Here is a 24,067-nt window from a genome sequence, read left to right as displayed (position 1 = left end):
CACATGAGACTAGAACCCTCATCTTATTCCTGGTTTCAGGGTTCTTTCTCTGAAAAGGAAAGTGTTTTAAAATCACAACCATTTTGATGGTGACTTTCAGTTTATATCATAATCATAAAGATAGCTTAACCATTTTTTAGTTTTCTCTGATAGGAGATGCTTGTCTGTATTTTTATGTATTAATGTGGGGCTTGTACCACAGAGCTTTATTATGATCTATTAATTGCTAAAATACAGACTCAGTACTTCCTCGGTTTGTTTAAGGCAGATTATGATAAAAGCAGTTTCATATATTTTTACTGAACAGGAAGGAATAATTTGTACAATAAAAAAATTACTATCACCTGATAAAATATTATCTTTTTAAAATTTCAATTAAATCTTTCAGTTCTTTTGCTGGTTTAGTAGTACATTAAGTTGTTAATGTATGCTATTCCTGCATAGATATTTTTCTGTTTCAGAGCAATAGTGTGGTTACAAAATCGACGTGAAGCCACTGTGGAACGAACAAGGACCACAAGCAGTGTGAGGCGAGATGATCCTGGAGAGTTTCGAGTGGGTCGTCTCAAACACGAAAGAGTAAAAGTTCCACGTGGTGAATCACTGATGGAATGGGCTGAGAATGTCATGCAAATACATGCTGATCGGAAATCAGTACTTGAGGTACTTCATATAAAATGAAATTTCTTCAGGGAACAGGAATGGTGAGGACTAGCCAATCTGTGTCTTCCACTACGTAGAAACTGCAGTAGATGGAAGTGAAGAGGGATCTCCCTGCCCTCTATGCAGAGGCCTTCTCTGGCAGAGCATCTTTCATAAGAGGATATCATCCTGCCTCCTCAAGGGCCAGGGGCTTGTGCTCTTAATGAGCAAGAAAGAACATCTGCACTCTTGAGGTGGGAAGATAACTTAGTGTATTTGAAGGATACTTCCTGTTTCTTAACAAAGCCTAGACTGAATAATAATTGCTTTTTATTCTCTAAATCTTACTCTTATATTAAGCTATGCTATTAGATATCTGCATTTTAGGGGGACACACTGTTTTATCCTTTCATAGTGTTTCACTTAACTCTTTAGTTACTATTGGTTTAATGGTATACCAGCCACTTTTTATGCCTGTGAGATAAGGCTTACAAGCATAATTGTGGCTCTCCTGTGTGATAGTTAGGGAGCCCAGATGGGTTGGTTTTGGTTTTTCTGTGTCATTTGGAAAACCGGAGGTTCCTCATGTAATCTAATGGAAAGGCGCCTGCAATAAGTTCTATATTTAGTTCTTATTGGTATATTGTCATACCACAGATTGATGGTGCCAGAGTGCTACTTGCCTTATTGGTGGCTTGTATTACCAGATCATATTTCTCAAAATCCATTATTACTAGCCAAAAAATTTAATCACACTCAGTAAGCATGCATTCCAATACTGAAAAAACATGCCATCAAAAAAAATTTTTTTTAATAAAAATTTGGTAACAAAAGGGTTGAAATTGTGCTTGGTTTTATATCACTGGTCTAAGAGACGTAGCAAGTGGCAGTTTAAAATTCAGTATATTTACTCTGGAGATGTTATCGTGGACATTGTTGATTATATCCCATATACAGGGTATTCCTTATATGAGGAACGGTGGAGGAAATACTTTCCTATCACAGATTTGAACCATCTGGTGCTCTTTTGGATCACAGACAGGCTGTTTCCTTTTTTGCTTTGGCATCTAGGAAATTCAAAGCCAAATACAGTACATCTCTAGAAGATGTACAAAGCTTTATGATTTTCACTTTATATACAAACTTTGTTGCCTTCATCTTATTGTTCCTACCGTTATATTCTTCCAACCCAGATAATCCTGTTGTTTTTTAATTTTTTTAACCATGCACTATCCCTATATGTTTTTGTAAGCTGCCTCAAATCATTTTTGGAACAAGTAGAGTATGGATAAAACCCTTTAAAGTGATTGCCTAAAGTCACAGGTAAGTGGAAGAGTGTAGGCTTTGGTGTCACACAGACACAGGTACCAATCTGGACACCATCATTTTCTTAAGCAAGTGTTTTAACCTCTTTATCTGAGTTTTGGTTTCCTTTGGTGTCACAAGGAGATAATACTTTGTTATACAGAGTTGTTACGAGAAGTAAATAATATATGAATAATGCTCAGCACAGTTCTGAAGTGTGTAATAATGTACAACAACTGTTTGCGTCTCTTTGGAAAAACTAGAATAAAAATCCCATTTTGCTTTTAATACACTATAGTGCCACATTTTTTTTTTTTAAGTATATTACTGGATAAGATATGACAAATTTAGCAAGAATTGGATGATGATTTCTTTATTCGTATTTTAGGTTGAATTTTTAGGAGAAGAAGGAACTGGCTTAGGACCGACATTAGAGTTTTATGCTCTGGTGGCAGCAGAATTCCAGAGAACTGACTTGGGAGCTTGGCTTTGTGATGATAACTTTCCTGATGATGAATCTCGTCACGTAAGATCGATTTTCAATGTTGCGATTTGAGTGTGACTCTACTATTGGAGGGTGTTAAAAATAGGCTGTGTTTTTAGTATAAAAGCCAGGTTTTCGGACTCTACTTTCATTATTGAATAGTCTTGATATCTTAAAAATATTTCTAAAAAGAATAAAATTAGCCACTGCAAACTATCTGATAAAATGCATATACAAATACATTTGAACAGCTAAATTCACGAATTTTTAATGTTTATGGACTTTTCCCCCTTTGAAAACGATAACGATAGGCTTAGTTACTTTGTATTTATATCTTTTGTATAATTTTGTTTCCATTTCTCACCTTTTAAAAAAAATAGGTTGATCTTGGAGGTGGAGTGAAGCCTCCAGGATACTATGTGCAGAGATCATGTGGACTGTTCACGGCACCGTTTCCACAAGATAGTGACGAGCTTGAAAGGATCACGAAACTCTTTCATTTTCTTGGAATTTTCTTGGCCAAATGTATTCAAGACAATAGACTTGTGGACTTACCTATTTCTAAACCTTTCTTTAAACTTATGTGTATGGGTGACATTAAAAGTAATATGAGTAAACTAATTTATGAGTCACGAGGTGATAGAGACTTACACTGTACTGAAAGTCAATCTGAAGCTTCTACAGAAGAAGGCCACGATTCACTTTCAGTAGGAAGCTTCGAAGAGGATTCAAAATCAGAGTTTATTCTTGATCCCCCCAAACCCAAACCGCCAGCTTGGTTTAATGGAATTTTAAATTGGGAAGACTTTGAACTAGTAAACCCGCACAGAGCTAGATTTTTAAAAGAAATTAAAGACCTTGCTATCAAGAGGCGCCAGATTTTAAGCAACAAAGATCTTTCTGAAGATGAGAAGAACACAAAATTACAGGAACTAGTGCTGAAGAATCCATCAGGTTCTGGGCCTCCACTTAGCATAGAGGACTTAGGGTAAGGTTTATCTATATGTGGTCTAATGTAATGGATGGGTAAGTTGTAAAGCTTTTGTTTCTTCCCCACTAATTTGTAGTATGTGAGTGAACACTGCTTTAAGAACTGTAATATACTGTAGGAAGTGTTCCTTATCTATTTGGACCCTTGATTGTTAATATTATAATGGGAATACTGAGACTGTCAGAATATATTGTCCTCAAATCCTCCGAAGATTGATTTATCAAGTGTGATAAGTGTATATATCTTGTGTAAAAAGTGCAGAGCCAACAGTATTTTGCCACATTCATTAGGCAATATAACCTAATTGGCAAAGCTCAAAAATTGTATGTAAGCCTTATTCCCAGTGGGGATGCTCCAGGCTTTTGAGTTAATTGCAAGGCTTTTTTTTTTTTTTTTAAATATGTGCTGATATGTTGAGAAGCTGTGCTTGGTAAATGGTTATATATTATAGGTTTGTTTTGTGTTTTGGGACACATGAATAACTTTAATGAAGCAATAGTTTCTTACTTCAAAAAAAGATATTGTAAAATTGTTGCTACCATAATTCACTGCTAAAATCTTTGTGCAGTGAAAGAAAAGTGAGATATGGAAAGGTTGTGGGTTCATGAAGGTTGCCAGCAGTCTTTGCAAAGCCAGACAGGTTTGGTATTAGGTTGGCTTAATAGTTTTCACGCATAGGGTTTTGCATTAAAAAGGCCTCATACTTACATTTAAGCTGGTGTACTGATTTTGTTGTTGAGGAAGAGGGGCTTACTGTTTTCGCAGCAGGGTTTTAAAATTTAGATACTAGTAGTAGCCGAATGGCAGTGAATCTAACCCTTTTTCTGTTCCCTCAGTTTAAATTTCCAGTTCTGCCCTTCCTCGAGAATATATGGTTTTACAGCTGTGGATCTCAAACCAAGTGGTGAAGATGAGGTAAAGACTTTGCTTTTGATATAGTTGTAAGTTCAGAAACATTCTCTTAACAAGGCCAGTTGTACTAGGTGCTACTGAAATATTCCTGGATATTAACAATAATATTGGCAATTTTTTTGCAGATGATAACCATGGATAATGCAGAAGAGTATGTGGATTTGATGTTTGACTTTTGTATGCATACGGGTATTCAGAAACAGATGGAAGCCTTCAGAGGTAATTAAAAAGGATCTTTAGCTTAATCCATTTCCTTTTACTTTGAGACAAAATGAAAATAAGGCATTGTGGTCAGGAGTTGCTGATAATACTGTATTTATACAGTTGTTGATAACCTCTAGACTTGCCACATTTTTTGTTTTCTAAGTACTTACTAAGTACTAAGTATGCAAATAACACGTACGTTATGTTTTTCTGCAAACTATACAATCCCCTCACACATTATTTTCCTAGGCGTGTTGTTTATGTTATATATGCGGGCGTGTTATTTGCAGAAATACAGTAGCTAGGTTCCGCAGGGTACTCAATAGGTTGGAACGTTCTCAGGTGGAGCACATGTACACTCTCAGCTTGCTTATCCTGATTTCTGCATCAGGTTGCATACTAATGACCTTATAAGATCAGGATGAGTTAACTGATTATAGAACCTGAGTTCTTTAGGTAAAGTTGAGAGCAAAGTATTTCAGACTGTCACTTAATAGTTCTGAAAATGAGAACACAACTTTGGCTGACTTGTATGACACAAAGAGCTGGTGGGCTCCAGGTTGGGTAAGTATAAGAATTTGGCTTTTAGGACCGTAGTGACTAGATAGTCTCATCCTTCACATTTGTGATGTTAAGCAGAGACTGTGGTACTTAAAACCCTTGCGCCCGTTTTATTTCAAGTTATTTTAACTTGTATATTCATCTTCTCTCCATTTAGTTGATAATCAGTACTTTGATTTGAACTTTGGTATTTTTTGAATCATAACTTGGAAACTGAGTTGTCGTTTTTGTTTTTTTGTTCTGTTTACAATGTAGATGGTTTCAATAAAGTTTTTCCAATGGAGAAATTAAGTTCCTTTAGCCATGAAGAAGTTCAAATGATTCTTTGTGGAAACCAGTCACCATCCTGGGCAGCTGAGGATATTATCAATTACACGGAACCTAAGCTTGGATATACACGTGACAGGTATGTGTTGATAATTTCTAAGAACAAAATTGTTTAAATCCCAAAATCAAATGAGATTCTCTAAAGAACTATAACTCAGTGAATTACATTCATGAAATAAATGACAAAGCAGACAGGTCTCACAGTTACCAACATGCAGATGATGCTGTCCATTGATGATGTGAGAGTACCCAAAAAGATAAACTGAATTCTTGGCTGATGTTCATATTACTTTCACAATTTACTTGTTCACTATTTTAAAAAGAGAGTACATTAGGCTGTATTGCTTTTATTTACCTTTTATTTTCAAATAATCTCAAACAGGAAAGTTAAAAGAAGAGTTGAAATAATTCCCATATATCCTTTATCAGTATTTAACATTTTGCCACATTTCCTTTAGGATATTCTGTCTACATTATGTGTACATACACATAATTTATGTACGTATATATGTATATGGAGCCCTGGTGGCACAGTGGTTAAGAGCTACAGCTCCTAACCAAAAGGCTGGCAATTCGAATCCACCAGCTGCTTCCTGGAAACCCTGTGGGGCAGTTCTGCTCTCCTGTCAGTCGCTGTGAGTCAGAATTGACTTGACGGCAATAGATTTGGTTTTGGTTGTGTGTATACACACACACACTTATACTGCTTTTTCCTGAACCATTTGAGGATATTTTGATCATCATTTCCTTTTATTTTGTAATTCTTTAGTGTACGTTTCCTGAGAACATGGATATTCTTGCATGTATCCATACTATCCAATTCATGGTGCCATGCTGTTGTTGTTTGCCGCTGAGTCAGTTCCAACTCATAGTGACCCAGTGTGATGAGGAGAACTGTCTCATAGGGTTTTACAGGCCGTAAATCTTACAGGAGCAGATCTCCAGGTCTTTTCTTCAGAGGAGCAGCTGGTGGGTACCAGAAGCTGCTAACAAACAAATCAAAACCTTTTGATTGCACCCATATTAGCTAATCTGTATTCCAGTTTTGTGTGCTGTTTCAGTAATGTTCTTAATAGCATTTTTGCTTCTGGTACCAAAAAGCTGGCATTTAGCTGTGATGTATTTTTAATCTGAAACAGTTTTTCAGCTGTTCTTTGTCTTTCATACCACTGATGTATTTGAAGACTATACTACTTTTTAAAAAATGTCCCCAAATTAATGTGAATGAGGCAAGGAAATGTCTTTTTATAGTTGGCGGTCAGTTTTACGTACACCTTAAAATTAAGAGCATCATGAGTTATTTTAAACTTTAACATGGTCTATATACCTCTCTTTAAATAAACTTTTTCTGAAGTATGAGAAAAATACACAAATTATTTGTACAACTTAGAGAATTTTCACAAAATGAACACCTGTATAACTGGTACCCAGAGTAAGAAGTAACTCCAGCGGCCCCTTCCCGACCATACTGTTTTCTAGTCATTAAATCACAATCTATTGATTTATTTTGCTTGTTTTTATTAAACTCTAATAAATGAAATCATGTAATGTATGTCCTTTAGGATTTGGATTTTTTAATGTTACGATTATGAAATTCATCCATGTCGCGGCATATAGCAGTAGCTCACTTCCTGGATACACAGTGTTCCGTTACACAGGTGTACACAGTCTGTTTAACCATTCCATTATGATGAAGGTGGACTCTTTCAGGTGCTGTTTGGTAACTTAGTTATATTTGGATTAATTATGCAAGTACACCTTGAGCTGTCTTGATTTCCTGGCTTCATTGCGAGTTTGATCCTTTACTCCATCATTGTTTCTGATCTTACCACTTAGAAATACAACAGAGTCTTTGAAAATTTTTTTCCTTTTTTAGTAGTCACTATTTAAAAATGTTTTTCAAAGTGTCTTGTATCACTCCCTTTCATCCTTATGTAAGAGTCTGTGTAGAGTGGTATTTTTCTGACACGTGGGTATAGTTGTTTGGATTATTGCAAGTGTACAAAGTAATAGTTGCTTTTTCCTTTAAATCTGCTGTCAAATCAGCATACTGTATTTTTATTCTTTTAGCCCTGGTTTCCTAAGGTTTGTGAGAGTTTTGTGTGGCATGTCTTCAGATGAAAGGAAAGCATTCCTACAGTTTACTACTGGCTGTTCAACTCTGCCCCCAGGCGGACTGGCTAATCTACATCCCCGGCTCACCGTTGTGCGCAAGGTACAAACTCTCTAGCTAATGGGGAATCCAAATGGAATTTGGTTACTTCAGGATTGAAAGAAAGATTTAAACTCATGACCTTCTATTATTTTCATTTTTCTTTTCATAGGTTGATGCTACTGACGCGAGCTACCCGTCAGTGAATACTTGTGTGCATTATCTTAAGTTGCCGGAGTATTCTTCCGAGGAGATCATGAGAGAGCGCCTGCTAGCTGCTACAATGGAGAAAGGTTTTCATCTCAATTGATCTTTGCAGTGCAATGGGAGACACCAGAGACTTTTAAATACTAGTGAAGCCTTTCGTGTTTGTGTGCTGAGAAGTATATGATCCTCCACGCTGATGACACCTGCCTTTTTTTCCACCTTTAAGGCTTTAAGAACATGTGGATTAAGTTTGTTAGCTGCTAATGACAAAACAAATCCTTTATCCAGCCAGCAAGTATATAGCACAGGACACTGTGTGTTGTTACAAGGGCTTATGTGACTGGAATATGGTGGTCGTATTTGACTGTTCCAAAGAGCAGCTTCTCAGATCTTCAGTGTTCACTGGTAAATTTCTAACAGTGTATTTGTGTAAAGTTTGTCATTTCCTACTCCATACACTACAGTTGCCATCACTGATCCCTGTTTTGCTGGCTTTTTAAGCTACTTGGTCAAAAATTCTGCTTCCTTAAAACATAGAGCGTTAAGGAGCATCTCAAGCTTTTTCTTTTCCTGTTTAATGATGCCTGCACTACCAGAGTATTCTAGTGTTCTCTCATTTGTTTGGCATATAATCATGCACAACCTTTTTATTTCTTTAAGGTGGGAGTATATTTTTATTTCCTAAATACCGTACTATAAAGATCAAATTCTTAAGTGTGTTTGTGCAGCTCAAAAATAAAGATATATTAAGGGGAAAACCAACATCAGCAACAACACTGGTTAGGTGCAAGGCACACTTAAAGCAAGTTTTTCTTTTGGTTGTATTTTCTTTGTATATTATAAACATTTATTTAACTTGTTGCAGTTTGAAGTAAAAATTTTCCAAAATGTATGCTCAACAATAATCATTAAAATGTTTGCAGCGTACAAAATTGTGTCACGTGACTATTTCACTGCCAATCATCAGCCTAAGGGCTTAACCAGATACTGTTTATTTTGAATTGTTCAGATTTGGTTTTCTGAAATTACTATATGAAGAAATGTATTTTTCTATAGTAAGTCCATTTACTGAAATTAGAAGGCTTAAAAGAAATGTATGTTCCATGCTTAACTGTTATCTGTTGTGTTCAGTCTTAAAGCTCTATTCAGCTAGAAACAGCCAAGTTATTTGTGTTAACTTTTTAAACACCAGATCCACTGCTTATTACCATTCTATCTGCAGGACGTCAAAGTCTAAGATCCAGAACAATTTTCTGAATGTTGTGCTAATGTGAAAAGAGACAACCAGGAAACGGCTATTTCCTGGTTTTGAAGAAGGGGCTGTATTTACATTTTCCAAATTCCTGTGATTACCACATCTGTGCATATAGGTTGAAAGAAATGGCACTAGACCTGATTTAGCCAAATGGCTTTTTTAGGAGCCAAAGCATGTTTTGAAATTGCCCGTTATTTACCTGTTTAAAAGGTATGTTCCCTTTCTACATTAGAAGAGATCTCTCCCACTATAATCGATGATTTGAGACTGTCTTTATTTGCTGCATGAGAATGTTGTGACTGTGTAACCAGAGGCAGCATTTAAATAATTCACCTCATTGTCAGCTTCACAGTTCTCTGTGAGAATAAAAGTTAAAATAAAACATAATAGCAGCACTGAAATGTATGACCTATGCTTTTAATCCAAAAAGTAGTGGTGGTAGCTGTCTCAATCAAGTCATGGGTTCATGACCAAAACTTTATACTAATGTTAGAAATAAAATCCATATCATATGTTGTAGTATTGCCCCTGTTACAGTCGCTAAACTGTCTGTCAGTAGCCAGCTTGTAACAAGACTAGTCTAGCACAGGAGTTGACAAACTATGGCCCATTGCCTGTTTTCCTATGGCCCAAGAGCTAAGTGTGATTTTAAAATTTTAAAAAAATTGGAAAAAAAATCAAAAGAAGAATATTTCATGATGTGAAAATTATATTTAAATTTCAGTGTCCATAATGCTTTATTAGAACATAGACAAGCTCATTAATTTATATATTATCTGTGGTTGCTTCTGTACTACAAGGACAGAATTGAGTAGTTACAACAGAGTCCATGTGGCTCACAAAGCCTAAAATAGTTATACTGTCTTGCCCTTTACAGGAAAAGTTTGCTGACCTCTGGTCTAACAAGTTACTATAGCAGGTAAATTGATCAGCCTTATAAAGTCAGGAACAGTTTAAAATGTCAGGAGTCTTCCTGCAGAGATCAATCTAAGAGCAAGATAAAGCTGGCCAACCTGAGACTTAAATTTCCTGAATGTGAAAATCACTTAGTGAGAAGATGACACAGTCTGTAGAACAGTCAGTCACATTACAGTTTGTATTACAGGACATCTACTGGGGTCTCAACGTATACGGTTTTTGAGAATTTTTTCTGGGATGTCTACCTCATATTTTTTTTTAACTGTTGGTGTACTCTCAAGGTACTCAAATCTGTGCCAAGACGTAATTCAACTACTATTTTGGTGTGACCCAAAAATTAATTTTGTTCACTCCCTCGCTACTTCTGGTGTACCAGTTTCAGCTGTTACCTGATTTAAGTTCCTACCAACTAGGACAGTGTTTCCCAACTAGTATGTCTCAGAAAGACCTCCAAAGTATTTTGATCTAGACTGGGCTTCCCCCAGAACTTTGGCTGCTTAATACAAAAATGCATCTATACACACACACCACTCACTCTCCTCACAGGTCAGAAGCCTGCCTTCTGCCGTCTTGAATGAGTCCAAAACAACTCAAGTTTGCTTTTGGAATTCACTATGACTTGTTACCTGGGTCGTCATGGATGCCAACTCTGACATATGTAAATAGATTTTTAGAAAAGGATAAAAAGTGAAAAACAAAATGTCCCTATGTATATATACACACACGAGAGAAAGCAAACACAGTGCTAAATGAAATATCAGTGCCTAAAATGTCTCTCTTGGAGGCTAAGATGTACATGAAAGGACTCTTGGAAATTCCATAGGATGGCAGAATATCTTAATGGACCAAGACAATATATTTCTACTTCCTCCACTGCACCTACCCTCCCACCCCAACATATAAATGCTTTTATCTATGGCAGTTCCATGTGTTCTACTGTTGACTGAGCAGCAAAAGCATATAGGAAGGGTAAAGCCCTTTAAAATTTGGCATAAAGCATAATTGTAAGCATTCTCTTTTAATCTATTATCTGATAGTAACATTTTTATAATTACATGATAGCATTGTAATTGCTGAGTACACTTAAAATGGATGGCAGATGTATTTAGAAACTGGCAAATAATATTTAATTCTGCCATCTTCATTAAGTAGACAATATAGTTAAATTTTAAAAATGTAAATTTTAAGACTTTCTTAGGAAAGAGATAGCATTCAGAAAACAATGTTATTTAGAATGCTGTATGCGATTAAGTCAATTTTAAAAGGCTTCTAGAGAGCTGCTACACATTCTTCCTATTTCTTGATTTAATTTGCAAAAGAAAGCAGAGACCAAAAAGGGTTCCTTTGATACTCAACAAAATTTGAAGCAGTGGGAAAAAAATGCTTTAAAAAGTTAGAAAATAAAACTTGTTTCTCAGTTTAAAATTTTCTTTGTACATCATATTTTGAAGTACAGTTTGTTTTCCATTTAGTACCTCTGGAAAATGCCTATTTATAATGTCTTTGCAAGGATACCCTGTTGTGCAATGTATGGTCTTCCAGATTCTTTTGGGCAATAGATGTTGAGAGGTATTCCACGGCATTCACGTTTTTTGGGTGTTGTCTGGCAGGCCTCTTCCATTTTTCAGCTTTCTGACATCTTATCAAGAATTAGTAGAGGGGCGAGAATTCTTGCTCGGTTAGTTTCCACAATGCAGCCATTTAGCACCATCTCATCCAAAATTATGTGTACTTTATCCAAATTAAACATTATCTAAAATCATATTAAGGAAATTAGTTTTAGAGTTACAAAAACGTTAACACTCAGTATAACTTAGCCTGGAGTTTTTCATAAGTTATTCTACGCATGAAATTTTTAATAGAAATCCCAGTATTCAATTTAAAATTGATAACCACGTTAGAAATTATTACCTTCATGTTCTCACACACACACTTTCACCTTGGTTATGTTAATTGGACAAGTAGTTATAGAAATGGAACAGGTACATTTTTTTAGCTAGAGGAAAGGAGAATCCACTAAAGCTGGAGAACAAAGCAAATGACATTTAGCAAGAGCATGACTTCGCCTCAGATAATAACAGTAATAATAATAACAGCAGCAACAGTCATTGAATATTCCTTATGTTCCAGGCATCGTGCTGAGTGCTTCACATTTCAGTCTTTTCTACAACCCTATGATGTACATCTTACATATCCTCATTTTACACAAGAGCAAACATGCTCAAAGCCATTGTCCAAGGTCACATGGCTAGTAATTACCAGAGCTAGCTAGCATTTAAACCCAAAGCTTAGGCTCCGCTTTGGGTTTAAGCCTGCTCTGTTCCCAGGCTTCTCAGGAAAGGTCTGCGGCTGCCAACACCCTCCCTCAGTCTCCAAACCTCCACCCAAACCAAATCCCTTTAAGGCCTTGATCTGCAGCTACCTTCTCTGCCAGCCAGAAGAAAAAATAACCAGGAAGAGAGATGAACATGCTGACTCAATTCCCAAGTAGAAAAAAAAAAAATAAAAAACTGAGTTTCAAGACAATACCTCTTATAAATGAACAGTTCTCAGAGTACTCATTTGAGAGTTATAGAGCCACTTCAGCTTACTGTGTTCTCATTGGAAAGTTAGGGTATGGGGGAACAAGAAAGTATTGTTTAGACTATAATGTCTGACTAGAAAGAGCCAGTTTTTTCCTTCCAGAACTTCTTTGAGTACCTGTTTTTCTTTTGTGAAAGAAGGGGAATGAACGAAATCATGACAATAGTTGAATGTTTCTGAATTCTACACTTCAATATCTGAAATTCCATCTCTATTTCAAAAATAGTGGATAGATTCTTTCAAATAGATAAGCTTCATCCAACCTATGAATGATTAAATGTACTAGGGAGTTCATAATTAGTGCATCTTTGTGAAGTGAATGAGTACCTCCTGGTTTTCAATAATTCCAGGTGCTCAAAGTCCATACTGTATTTGCTTAGTGAAGTATGTCTATAGAGAATGAGACAACCCTGTGAATGACTTTTAAGTTTCTCTTAGGCTCTGCATTAATTTCTCATTAAGCTCCGTGCGAATAGTCCTCCAGCAGAATAAACTGTTTTCAGGGGCCCATGGGAGCTGTCCTTAAATGACCCAGAAAAAAAAAAAAGAAACTTTAATATACCTATTAATGTTGTCCAATTAAAGGAGTGGTACAGTGGTTAAGCGCTTGGCTGCTAACCGAAAGGTCAGCAGTTTGAACCCACCAGCCACTCTGTAGAAGAAAGATGGGGCAGTCTACTTCCCGTAAAGATTTATAGGCCTTGAAACCCTGTGAGACAATTCTATTCTGTCCTATAGGGCTGCAATGAATCAGAATTGACTTGACTGCAGTGGGTTTTGGTTTTGGGGTCCTTCAATTTATGTAGACTGGAACGTTAAGCCCTTAACTCAATCCTGTTCACCAGACCCAGAAGCTAGAACTTAAAAGCCAAGACAAAGTAGGAATGACAGCCAGGTACACAGGCAGAGTTGGGGAGCTTGCAGAACCACCTTGTTGTATTTAAGAAGGGCAATGAATGCCTTAGTGCCTTTGAAAATTCCAGCTTATCCAAGATGACTTTTTTTGAGATAGAAGGAAATCTAATTTTAATCTACTTGAATTGGTTCAGGGATCAAGCTGCTGAGGACTACTCCATCTTTTTGGCAGGCAGGTGATATGCAATCCAGATGTCCCCTTGAGCAAGCGGCCAATTGTTTTGAAATCCAGATCAGAATTTACTGCTGAATCATACCAGCCACTGTCGTCCCCTACTGCAAAAAAGACAAGGTCCTTTGGCAGAACTGAATTTCCCAACATCCTGGAAACATGATGCTCGGTGAAGTCATTCTGAACTGTGGGCATGTGACTGCCTGCCTATCTGAGTATCTGCCTCAAACCCTTAACAACCATGCAACTTCCTGGCACTATATGGGAAAACCACAGACCAAATCCAATGTGACAGGCAAAGGCCTGAAAGCTGATTTCCCCACGGAATTATGACTCCTTTAAAATAAGAATCCAACTGTTACTGACATCTTGGTTTGGTTTATGAAGAACTTGTACATACTGGTGAAGCCAACAGTATGGTGTTTGGGTCATATGCCACGTGAACAGGGGCCAAAAAATGCTCTATACGCCAAGCCCCATGGCAATAAACATAGGCAGACACACTCCAATCCTGAAATTTGGAATAAGAGGAAGCGAAGATGCCCAGACTGAGGGTCTATTAATGTGGTTAGCTGAGAACACTATTTCAAGAGGTTCCTACCTTCAGACTATACCGAACTTGACTAACTCTAAAAATCCCCGTGAGGCAACATGTTTCCCTCGTGGGCGCCTTAAGGTTGGTGCTATTGTGAACTAGAAACTGTCCCCCAGAGAGCAGCCTCACTGTCTCACAATCCTGAAACCTCAACCTTTCAGAATTTCTATGTAATGTGTGTTGGAGTTGCAACATCATAGGGCCCCTGTCATATTAGTGCCACTTTGCAATCACTTTTTGTTACTAAAGTGATTGAAATGTCTATGGTTCCTAGGTTGGAATTTTGATCCCTGGATAATGAGACGCTTTTTCATCTGTATTTTAACACCACTGGTGATCTAGTTATCGTTACTAAGTGAGAAAACTGAGCAACAGTCTTGAATGCTACCACCAGAAAAATTCCAGGCAAAGCCCAGCCTACAAACTAAATTTCTAACTCTTGACTTTGGCCTCAGATCCCCCAGCTTCTTGCTCTTTCTTTTTTTAAGGTTCTAGGTAAACAAAGTTCTTCGGTACACTAAGTAGGGTGGGAAAAAAACTTCCTCTCTCATCAGTCATTCTTCAATACAATTTCCCAAGAAATCAGATAAGCTGCCAAAGGCCACTGTGTTCACATTTCCCACAGAGGACTGAATACTGATATGTAGAAGACCACCATCATGAAGATTCTACACAGTCCTGGATAGACTGTCCTCATAATACAGCCTTCTGTCCACTTTTAGCCTAAACCGAAAAGGAGTGTTTTGTTTGTGTTAAGGTAGGTTTGCTTAAAGATACATTCATATTCCAAGAGCAACAGAGACTTAGGTGTAATTTTGCTTAAAGTTGATACAGGCTTATGTGAAATTAAACAATGCAGGATAAATTACAGTACTGGATCAAATAAACTTACATTTCTTTTTTTTCCTCTATGTCCCTTCTCCTAACTTGCTATCACTGTTCCTGACTAAAACAGTACCCAGAAAAATGGAACAAAAGGAGTTGGTATAAGGTGGAAGGGCTTTGTGGAGAGGTAGAGATGTGGATGGATGTCACCTAGAGGCCTCTGAACAGATTTGAGGAACATAAGGAGGGCACTGGGTTGTTTTTTTTTTTTTTAAGGAGATGGCTAGTGCTGGTGGGAGCCACTCCGGGAAGCTGGGGCTGTTTGGTCCAGGACATTCACATCCGTTTCCCAGGTGAATGGCCAAGTCCCCAAGGGACTCTTCATAATTCAGAGACTCTTATTCCTGATGGCACTGGCTAGGCCTCTCATGCTAGAGACGGCACTGGCCCCCTTGTCCCTTCCCAAAGATGGAGTATGGCCACACACATTCCCTCAGGCCCACGAGTCAGCTTTCACCTCATAGCCCAGGTTTTAACTTTATATATTTTCAAAAGTAAAAAAAAAAAAAAGTTTATAAATCTCTGGATGTAAACTCCACTTTTGGAGAGAATGCTCTTACCAAGGCATGCACAGGTACACCAAGATTTTTCATCATTCCTGACTCCAACCAAAAACCGGTTTTTCTCTAAAACTTCTCTCCTAATCCAGGAACAAGCTTTCCAACAACACAAAGCCACCATGGTGACAGGCAATTTATAAATATTGTTTTGTTAGAGACCAAATTGCCACAATCTGTTCCAAATGATTATGGATTTTTTTTTTTTAATATCAAATTTGACCTTCTAACTAAGGTATGCCCAGAGTCAAGGGCCCTGGATATCCAGAGGCCGGTACCACCTCTGCCCCCAAAGTAGCTCTATGGGTTGGGATATGTCACAGCATCTCTTTGGGCCTCAGCCTCTTCATCTAAAAAGTGAAATTTTAACTTGATGATTGTGTAGGTTTCTTCCAGCTCCAAAGTACTCTAATCCTATGACGAAATGTAGCCTTCAGGGACAGGGGAGGTGGTTTACTTTGTTCTGATACTAACAAGACATTCCTGAATTAATCATATGCTCTATCATACTGTGAAAGATCCCTTTGTAATGACTTCATTAATTATCCTTGTAACTCTTCTGAGAGGATATCCAGAAAATTTAAGTTCATTTATAAGCTGCTACTTCTGTGTTGGGTGACTTTCCTGGAGAGTATCTGTGCTGTACTTGCCAGTATTTCCATAACCTCTAGTTTGAACAAGTACTTTTGCAATTGCTCATTAAGTCAGGCTGAAATTATCTTCTACTCAGAGAAGCCCTATTCTGGTTTCTGGACCTCTGAAGGTATGTGGGATTTGGGGAAGGTGGTGAAGGAACAAAGGTAGATGCCCCACAGTGTGTCCTGGGTTCTCTACAGGGCCTAACTGGCTACAAATCTTGGTGGTGCTGACTACTGTTGATTACTCCTCCAGGGAGACCATGGGAGCTACTGGCTGAGTTACACAGAGGGCACACAGCACTGAGGCCCTTCCTACTCCCTCATGCTCAACTGCAAAAGAGAAGCCATGAGTCTAGAGTGCTTCTGTATCACCCATAATGAGCATTAACCAAAAAACCAAACCCACTGCCGTCGAGTCAATTCTGACTCATAGCAATGAGCATTAGGGTTCTAGAATTATCACTCTGGCTTTAAGAGTTTAAAAAATAAAAAACATGAATGTTTCATCCCCAGCCCAGTATGTTTTTAAATCAAGAAAACATTCTGGATTCTAGGCCCACCCTATATGTGTGAGGGAGGAGGTTCTGTTCTAGCCAAAATGAACCGAGTCTTTTAAGCCTCTTTAAAGGCACTAAATATCAAAAAGGCTGTTAAGGTTTTCTATACCTCTACACACAGAGTAGGCGTGTGCTGAGCTGAGGAGCTGGTGAGTGCAGTGCCGTCCCTTATTTAGCTAAGGGAGTAGAGATAGTTCCTCTGAATTAGGAATTGCCTGGAGAATTCCTGGGACAAACCTGGGGCTCCACAGAGCAGCACATTTTGGGAAGCTTACCAGTTGAGGCCTAAAAGATAATCTGAATTCATGGAATCTGAAGTCTTAAGAAGTCTGCTAAGGTACGTATTAGGACAAACTTTCCCTGTGGAATCAGGGCCTTGTGAGTCCTCAGGCAGCCTTTCAGTCCGGTGTGTGGGGTGGAATGTGAAGAGTGTACAGGGGCTTATTCACAGCATGTGAGTGATGTAGGTCACTGGCCTGCTTGTCCTGTTTGCCCCACCTGACGCCCCTGCACCAGATGCTTTCTCTTTACTGGAAGGGTTTTCAGTAAGCCAGAATTTCTGTCATGACTTCTTGTGCTGAGGTCATTTCTTTTTGAAATCCTACCTGTCTTGCTTTGTGATGCTAGTCTTACGAGAAGTAGCACAAACTCATACCAGGGAGAAATGCAAATGGTGCACTTTATTTCTCAAAGTCTAACCCTGCAGACCCTGGGAAACTGCCCCATCCTTAAAAGGCTGCCAGGCAGAAAAGCTTCTGGAGAAAAAGACTTTTACATAAGGGATTTTGGGGGAGTTTCATGAGGTTGTGACTTCCATCCTCCTGTTGCTGAACCACAACCAACCCTCAAATCTCTCTGTTCCATGTGGGCTGACAAGGAAGGCTTTCTTAAGCATGAGCAAACACAAGATTACGGGCTCTGAGTGTCAGTGCTCTTAGTGGGCTCACTAGGCTGCAATTTTCTGAATAGCAGTTGCTTGTTTTCAACTTTCCCAAAGTCTGTGAAGCAGACTTGCATAATGTTATGCTCGCAGGTTCCTGGATACATGCTGCCAGGATGGTGATGCAGAACATCCAAGGCCCAACGCAGACGAAGCAGGAAACAGGGGCCGAGACTCTAAAAGGCTCTTTTGTGTCAGTACTGTAGAACTAGCCTGCAGAGGTCCTCCCTGGACATCAGATCCATTACTTAAGAAGAACTATGTATGAAGCATAAGTGTCAGGGGCTTTTCATTTGATTATTTTCAGATGGCTGAGGGTGGTATCCTCTTACGAATGTAAATAGAAGCAAGCTGTCCTACGCCTGCCCTGCCACCCTGCCACCCACTCTACTTTTAGACCGCTGGAGGCGCAACTTAAATTATACCCAAAGCAAAGACATACTCTTCAAGGTCTGGAAAGATTTCATTCTCTTCTCCAAATGATGCACGATTCCTAATCTGTTGGATATATCTAAATAATTTCTAAGGACACTAAATATATAACCTAGTCAGAGAGGAAGAGAAGGTGAAAAACAAGGCAGGTGAAATGAGAGGCAAAAGATATTATCTGTGTCTTGGTGTGGAAATTACATTCAAACAAGAATGCTACATCTTATTACATGGCCCTGTGCCACACACCAGGGGAGGTTCAAAAACACACCCTTCCCTACTTCTAACAAAAATCTGGTCATTATAAGACACATCAACACAGATAATCCGACCATAATACATATCCTGTTACATCTGACTCTCCTCCATTCTCTGAATATCTAGACCTGTAAGACCTTGTCTTCTTGCTTTTACGTGTAAAGTAACAGCTCAGTTACCTAGAATCATGGTGTCATTAAATATTAAGGCTTAAAGGAAGCTTACAGCTCTTCTAGTCTAGTTTACTTATTTTGACTTGAATAATTTTATACTTTATCCAATACACACAGCCAGTTAGTGGCAAGATCTAAGGTGGAACTTCCCAGTGAGTGTCCATTAGCTCTTAGCATTTTCCTGATGACTTTTTAAATCAAAAGACATATCCTTTTATTCCTCTGTAGAAGTAGGAAGAGATGTATTTTGAATTGCTTTAAAGACCTTACTTAAAATGGAATGTTACTTGTTGAATAAAGATACATCCTAACATACAGCCTTGTCTTGGGTCTAGGTCAAAGGGATTATAGATTTAGGTCACTCACCACTAGAGGGCACTCAGCGTTCCCCAGTTAATTTAAAGAGGTTTCCAAATAAAGCCTGCAGTGTTTCCTATCAATATTGAACGGTAAATGACCATTCTCCCAGAATATTAAGTGGATGTGAATATTCTAGTTCTGGGCATAGGTGTCTAATATATATATTTGTTGTTGTTGTTGTTGTTAGGTGCCGTCAAGTTGGTTCTGACTCATAGAGACACTATAGGACAGAGTAGAACTGCCCCATAGGGTTTCCAAAGAGCGGCTGGTGGATTTGAATTGCTGATCTTTTTTTTTTTTTTATTTTCAGTTCTTTTTTTTAAATTGTGTTTTAGGTGAAATTAGTTTTTCATTCGAAAATTTATTACACAAATTGTTTTGCACATTGGTTGCAATCCCGGCAGTATGTCAGCACTCTCCCCCTTTCCCTTTCCACCCTGGGATTTCAAGGGTTCAGTTCTTTAAAATTACTGTAATGGGGTAACTTGGTGAGAGATGGAGGCTGAACAGCTAAACTTTTGGTTAGCAGGTGTGTGTGTGTGTGTGTGTGTGTGTGTGTGTGTATTCCCCAGGTGGCACAAATGGTTAAGCACTAGATTACTGGCTAAAGGTTTCTTCGGTGGTTCAGATCTACCCAGAGGCATCTCAGAAGACAGGCCTGGTGATCTGCTTCAGGAAGGTCACAGCCTGGAAAACCCTATGAAGCACAGTTAGACTCTGCATATACAAGGTTGCCATGAGCTGGAGCTAACTCAACGGCAACTAACAAGAACATATATATGCATATATACATAGACATACACACACATATAATAATAATTAATATTACTATTTTAGCTTCAAGCCTTATGTGTTCCCAAAACTAAACTAAACCAAACCTGTTGCCTTTGAGTTGATTCTGACTCATAGCAACCCTACAGGACAGAGCATAACTGCCCCATAGAGTTTCCAAGGAATACCTGGTGGATTCGAACTGTCAACTTTTTGGTTAGCAGCTGTAGCTCTTAACCACTACGCCACCAGGGTTTCCTGTGTTTCCAAAGGGCTCCTTTATTTATTGCTTTCAAGTGGTAAGCAGATTTTTGAACTAAAAAATTAACTTAAAAGTCAACTTTCCTCCACAGCACTCAAACAAAGCCTAGTGGGCTCTTGCCAAAATCCACAGGCCTGTGGTATTCTAAGCAAATGCTTTTCGGGGTCCTTGAATGCTGTGATTTAAAAGGAAGAAAGAAAAGAAAACCACAGCCTTCTCTGCTAGAAAAAGAAGTGAATTAAGCTAGGTGTCATGAATTGAATTATGTCCCCCCCAAAATATATCAACTTGGTTAGGCCATGATTCCCAGTATTGTATGGTTGTCCTCCATTTTGTGATTGTAATTTTATGTTGAGAGGATTAGGGTGGGATTGTAACACCACCCTCACTCAGGTCACCTCCCTGATCCAAGGTAAAGGGAGTTTCCCTGGGGTGTGGCCTGCACCACCTTTTCTCTCTCAAGAGATAAATGGAAAGGGAAGCAAGCAGAGAGTTGGGGACCTCATACCACCAAGAATGCAGCACTAGGAGCAGAGGACGTCCTTTGGACACAGGGTCCCTGTGCCTGAGAAGCTCCTCAACCAGGGGAAGCCTTCCTCCAGAGAGAGAAATCCTTCCCCTGGAGCTGATGCCCTGAATTTGGACTTGTAACCTACTAGACTGTGAGAAAATAAGTTTCTCTTTGTTAAAGCCGTCTACTTGTGGTATTTCTGTTATGGCAGCACTAGATAACTAAAACACGAGGCAATTTCTTCAGCCCTCCAGTTTATTAATCCTGCAGTCCTTATTCTGATCATGAGGGCATTTCTCCAGATTAGTACCTGGAGCCATGAAAATCTATTTTCTAGAGGAACTAAGCACTTTCTGGCTGTGTCCTTTAAACTCTACAAAGAGCTTATCTATGTGATTAAAAGAAGCAAAATTAATATAAAATGGTTATTATTAACTATTTCCATAGCCTTGTCTAGGGGAAAAAAAAAAAAACAAATCTTAATAAGAATTACTTTTGTAAAAGACCAGACTTACTGGTCTGACAGAGACCAGAGAAACCCCAACAGTATGGCCCCTGGACACCCCTTTAGCTCAGTAATGAAGTTATTGCTGAGGTTCACCCTTCAGCCAAAGATTAGACAGGCCCATAAAACGAAACGAGACTAATGGGGCACACCAGTCCAGGGGCAAGGACAAGAAGGCAGGAGGGGACAGGAAAGCTGGTAATAAGGAACCCAAGGTTGAGAAGGGAAGAGTGTTGACATGTCGTGGGGTTGGTAACCCATGTCACAAAACAATACGTGCACTAATTGTTTTATAAGAAGCTAGTTTGTTTTGTAAACCTTCATCTAAATTAAAAAAAAAAAAAAAGAATTGCTTTTGTAAAAAGAAAAGGGGGTGGTGGCGGGGGGTGGTGGTTAGAGGTTTCTACAAAGCACCTGTATCTGGCTGTCTCGTCCTGGTTGCGTAGTTGTTGATGCCTAACATTCTGGATTCTTCCGAATAGTTTTCCCGCCACGTGGCACTTACCTGATCAGGACTAGAGTGTACTTTGCACAGTGCCGTGAAAAACTTAGCTCACAGTATTGAAAAAAGGATACATCTAATTCACTCTGGAAAAGAGAAAAAGAGTGCAGAAGGTGAGAATGAGACCCTGGAACTCAAGCACTTAGCACAGTTAACGACTGCTCCGGCCTCTAAGCCAGAACGCGGAGAGGAGAGGCTGCTTTGTGCTTAGAATCCTGAGAGTGGGAAGGCCCTGAGTCTGAGCTTCTGATGAGAATATATATATATACACACACACATATACTGCAGTTCAGAGTAATTTTATAGGCCGCGATTCACCTTTACAAAGTGAAGGGAATAAACTAACTCAACCTTTCCAGACAGCGGAATTTGGTGTATTCTACTTTTTTTTGTACTCTGTCCTATAGGGCTGCTAGGAGTCAGAATTGACTTGATGGCAAACAACAACATCAAAAACCTTAAAAATGTGCGTAGCCTTTGGATTCATCAGTTTCACTTATAGAAATTTATCCTAAGGAAATAATTAGACAACCACACACGATGTGTGATGAGGATGTTCAGGGTAATGTTGTTTATAATAGCACATGATTGGTAACAACCGAAGTGTCTATTAAGGGGACTAATTAAATAAATTAAAGCATACTTCTAAATGATGATATGGATACACAGCTGCTGACATGTTGTTAAATAAAAAAGCAAGTTATTGAGTGGTATATACAGTCTTATATAATATATATACATAGATTTATACAGCTATGGATAGATATAGACATATATTACATAAAGTCAGAAAGAAAATATGCCTAATACTAAAAACCCAAAAAACCAAACCCACAGCCGTCGAGTCGATTCCAACTCATAACGACCCTATAGGACAGGGTAGAACTGCCCCATAGAGTTTCCAAGGGGAGCCTGGTGGATTTGAACTGCCAACCTCTTGGTTAGCAGCCGTAGCACTTAACCACTATGCCATCAGAGCTTTCAGGATCTTCTCCCTTTTCTTTTTGCTTACATGTTTATTTTTTTTCAGGGAACATGGATATTTACATAATGGAAAATCAGGGAGGGAGAAAAACAGAAAACAGAGTTAAATCCGTATTTGAAAGGATTTAAGGTTTGTCAAATGACTAGATGCCCTGAAAACTCTTACACCACTTTGTTACCAGCAACAGCCCTCAGAGCCCTCACCGTCTTCTCTGAAGCTAACTGGGTTGGCCTTTTGTATTGAAAACATGATGCTGAGATGCTTCTCTCAGCCCAGACAGCATGAGACTAATCTCCAAATTTAAGATTCCGAAACTCTCTAAGCTTAAAAATAGCCCCAGAAAGAATGTTTAAAACTCACAGGCCTAAAAATACATCTTAGATGACAAGGCATTCTCGGGGAGTGGGACAGATCCTGTTTTCCTCCCCACAGTACTCCTTTGCAGAAGGAGGACTTCCAATCAGAGCTTCTGATGCCAAGATGAGTTGGTGCATTTTTACCCTATTGCAAATCCAGGAGCCCTGGTGGCACAACAGTTACGTGCTAGGCTGCTAACTGAAAGGTCAGCAGTTTGAACCCACCGATGGCTCTGCAGGAGAAAAGACCCGGCGATTTGCTCCCATAAAGATTATGGCCTAAGGAACCCTATGGGGTAATTCTACTCTATCCTATATAGTCACTAGGAGTTGGAATCGACTCAGTGGCACACAACAACAGTATTTCTTTCCCTCTTCCTCTTCTTCTTTCTGCTACTGTCATCCTAAACAGGGCCATCCCTTAGTACTGTCCAAGTTCTGCATAATCGCCTGGTTTAAATTAAATTTTTAGCTTGACTTCTGTGGCTTATGTGGTCACTGCCTCTCTCCCTAGAATTACAGTCACAATTCAGCAACGTGCTATTTATTCTCAGTTACCAAATATAATAATAATCATTATAAAAAAAAAAAACTTAGCAATGACAGTGTTTGTACCCTCTTTTTATTCCTCCAGGTTTAAAACATCGTTATTTTGGGAAATGATATTCTTCTTCGTGGGTGTCGCCTCAAAGTGGCTAACCATGGCCAGTTACGAATCACAGACCTTGACTTGCAACCAGTCTGTCTGAACAAGAAAGTGGCCGCTAGGAGATAAGCAGGAGCTCGAGCTATACAGCAACCACCAGGTACACTTACCCGTTTCACTTAGATTAAAGAAAATTAAAATTCAATTCCTCAGTTACACTAACCACATTTCAAGAGCCACATGTGGCTAGTGGCTACCATATTGGACAGTAGATATAGAACATTTCCATCACTGCAGAAAATTCTGTTGGACAGTCATGGGCTAAAGGGCTGACTTGAAGCAATTAACACAAAGTTGGATTTTAAAGCCAGTTTTAATGCTCCCAGTTGTCTGAAGGTAATCTGTGGAATGGCCCGACCTCTTGCCCTCTTTCAGCTTTGGAGAGCACCAATCCCTCCGTTAAAAAAAAAAAAAAAGAACTGCCTTATACAGTTTCCAAGGATCACCTG

The 24,067-nt window shown here is 38.8% G+C and overlaps 2 protein-coding genes across 12 annotated transcripts in view; one reads left to right on the top strand and one right to left on the bottom strand.

Moving 5' to 3' along the window:
* HECTD1 (HECT domain E3 ubiquitin protein ligase 1) overlaps positions 1-8,663 on the top strand; it is a 97,022-nt gene extending 88,359 nt beyond the window's left edge. For all 3 annotated transcript variants that reach the window (XM_049898720.1, XM_049898719.1, XM_049898718.1), the window contains exons 36-43: positions 462-663; positions 2,336-2,473; positions 2,812-3,419; positions 4,259-4,337; positions 4,460-4,553; positions 5,355-5,505; positions 7,497-7,641; positions 7,751-8,663. In XM_049898720.1, coding sequence (XP_049754677.1) covers positions 462-663; positions 2,336-2,473; positions 2,812-3,419; positions 4,259-4,337; positions 4,460-4,553; positions 5,355-5,505; positions 7,497-7,641; positions 7,751-7,888 — 1,555 coding nt within the window. In that variant the 3' untranslated portion in view covers positions 7,889-8,663. The remainder of the gene's footprint in view (positions 1-461; positions 664-2,335; positions 2,474-2,811; positions 3,420-4,258; positions 4,338-4,459; positions 4,554-5,354; positions 5,506-7,496; positions 7,642-7,750) is intronic.
* Positions 8,664-9,531: 868 nt separating this feature from the next.
* AP4S1 (adaptor related protein complex 4 subunit sigma 1) overlaps positions 9,532-24,067 on the bottom strand; it is a 44,949-nt gene continuing 30,413 nt past the window's right edge. For 8 of the 9 annotated variants that reach the window (XM_049898731.1, XM_049898726.1, XM_049898732.1 and 5 more), the window contains 2 exons: positions 21,646-21,657; positions 9,532-11,711 (listed from right to left, as the gene is read on the bottom strand). In XM_049898731.1, the coding sequence (XP_049754688.1) occupies positions 11,583-11,711; positions 21,646-21,657 (141 nt within the window). In that variant the 3' untranslated portion in view covers positions 9,532-11,582. Of the gene's footprint in view, positions 11,712-21,574; positions 21,658-24,067 lie in introns of all 9 variants that reach the window. The other variant, XM_049898735.1, reaches the window with a different exon arrangement.

Source organism: Elephas maximus, chromosome 10 (genome assembly GCF_024166365.1).
Source record: "Elephas maximus indicus isolate mEleMax1 chromosome 10, mEleMax1 primary haplotype, whole genome shotgun sequence".
Classification (NCBI taxonomy): domain Eukaryota; kingdom Metazoa; phylum Chordata; class Mammalia; order Proboscidea; family Elephantidae; genus Elephas; species Elephas maximus.
This window is presented reverse-complemented; position numbering and strand designations above follow the sequence as displayed.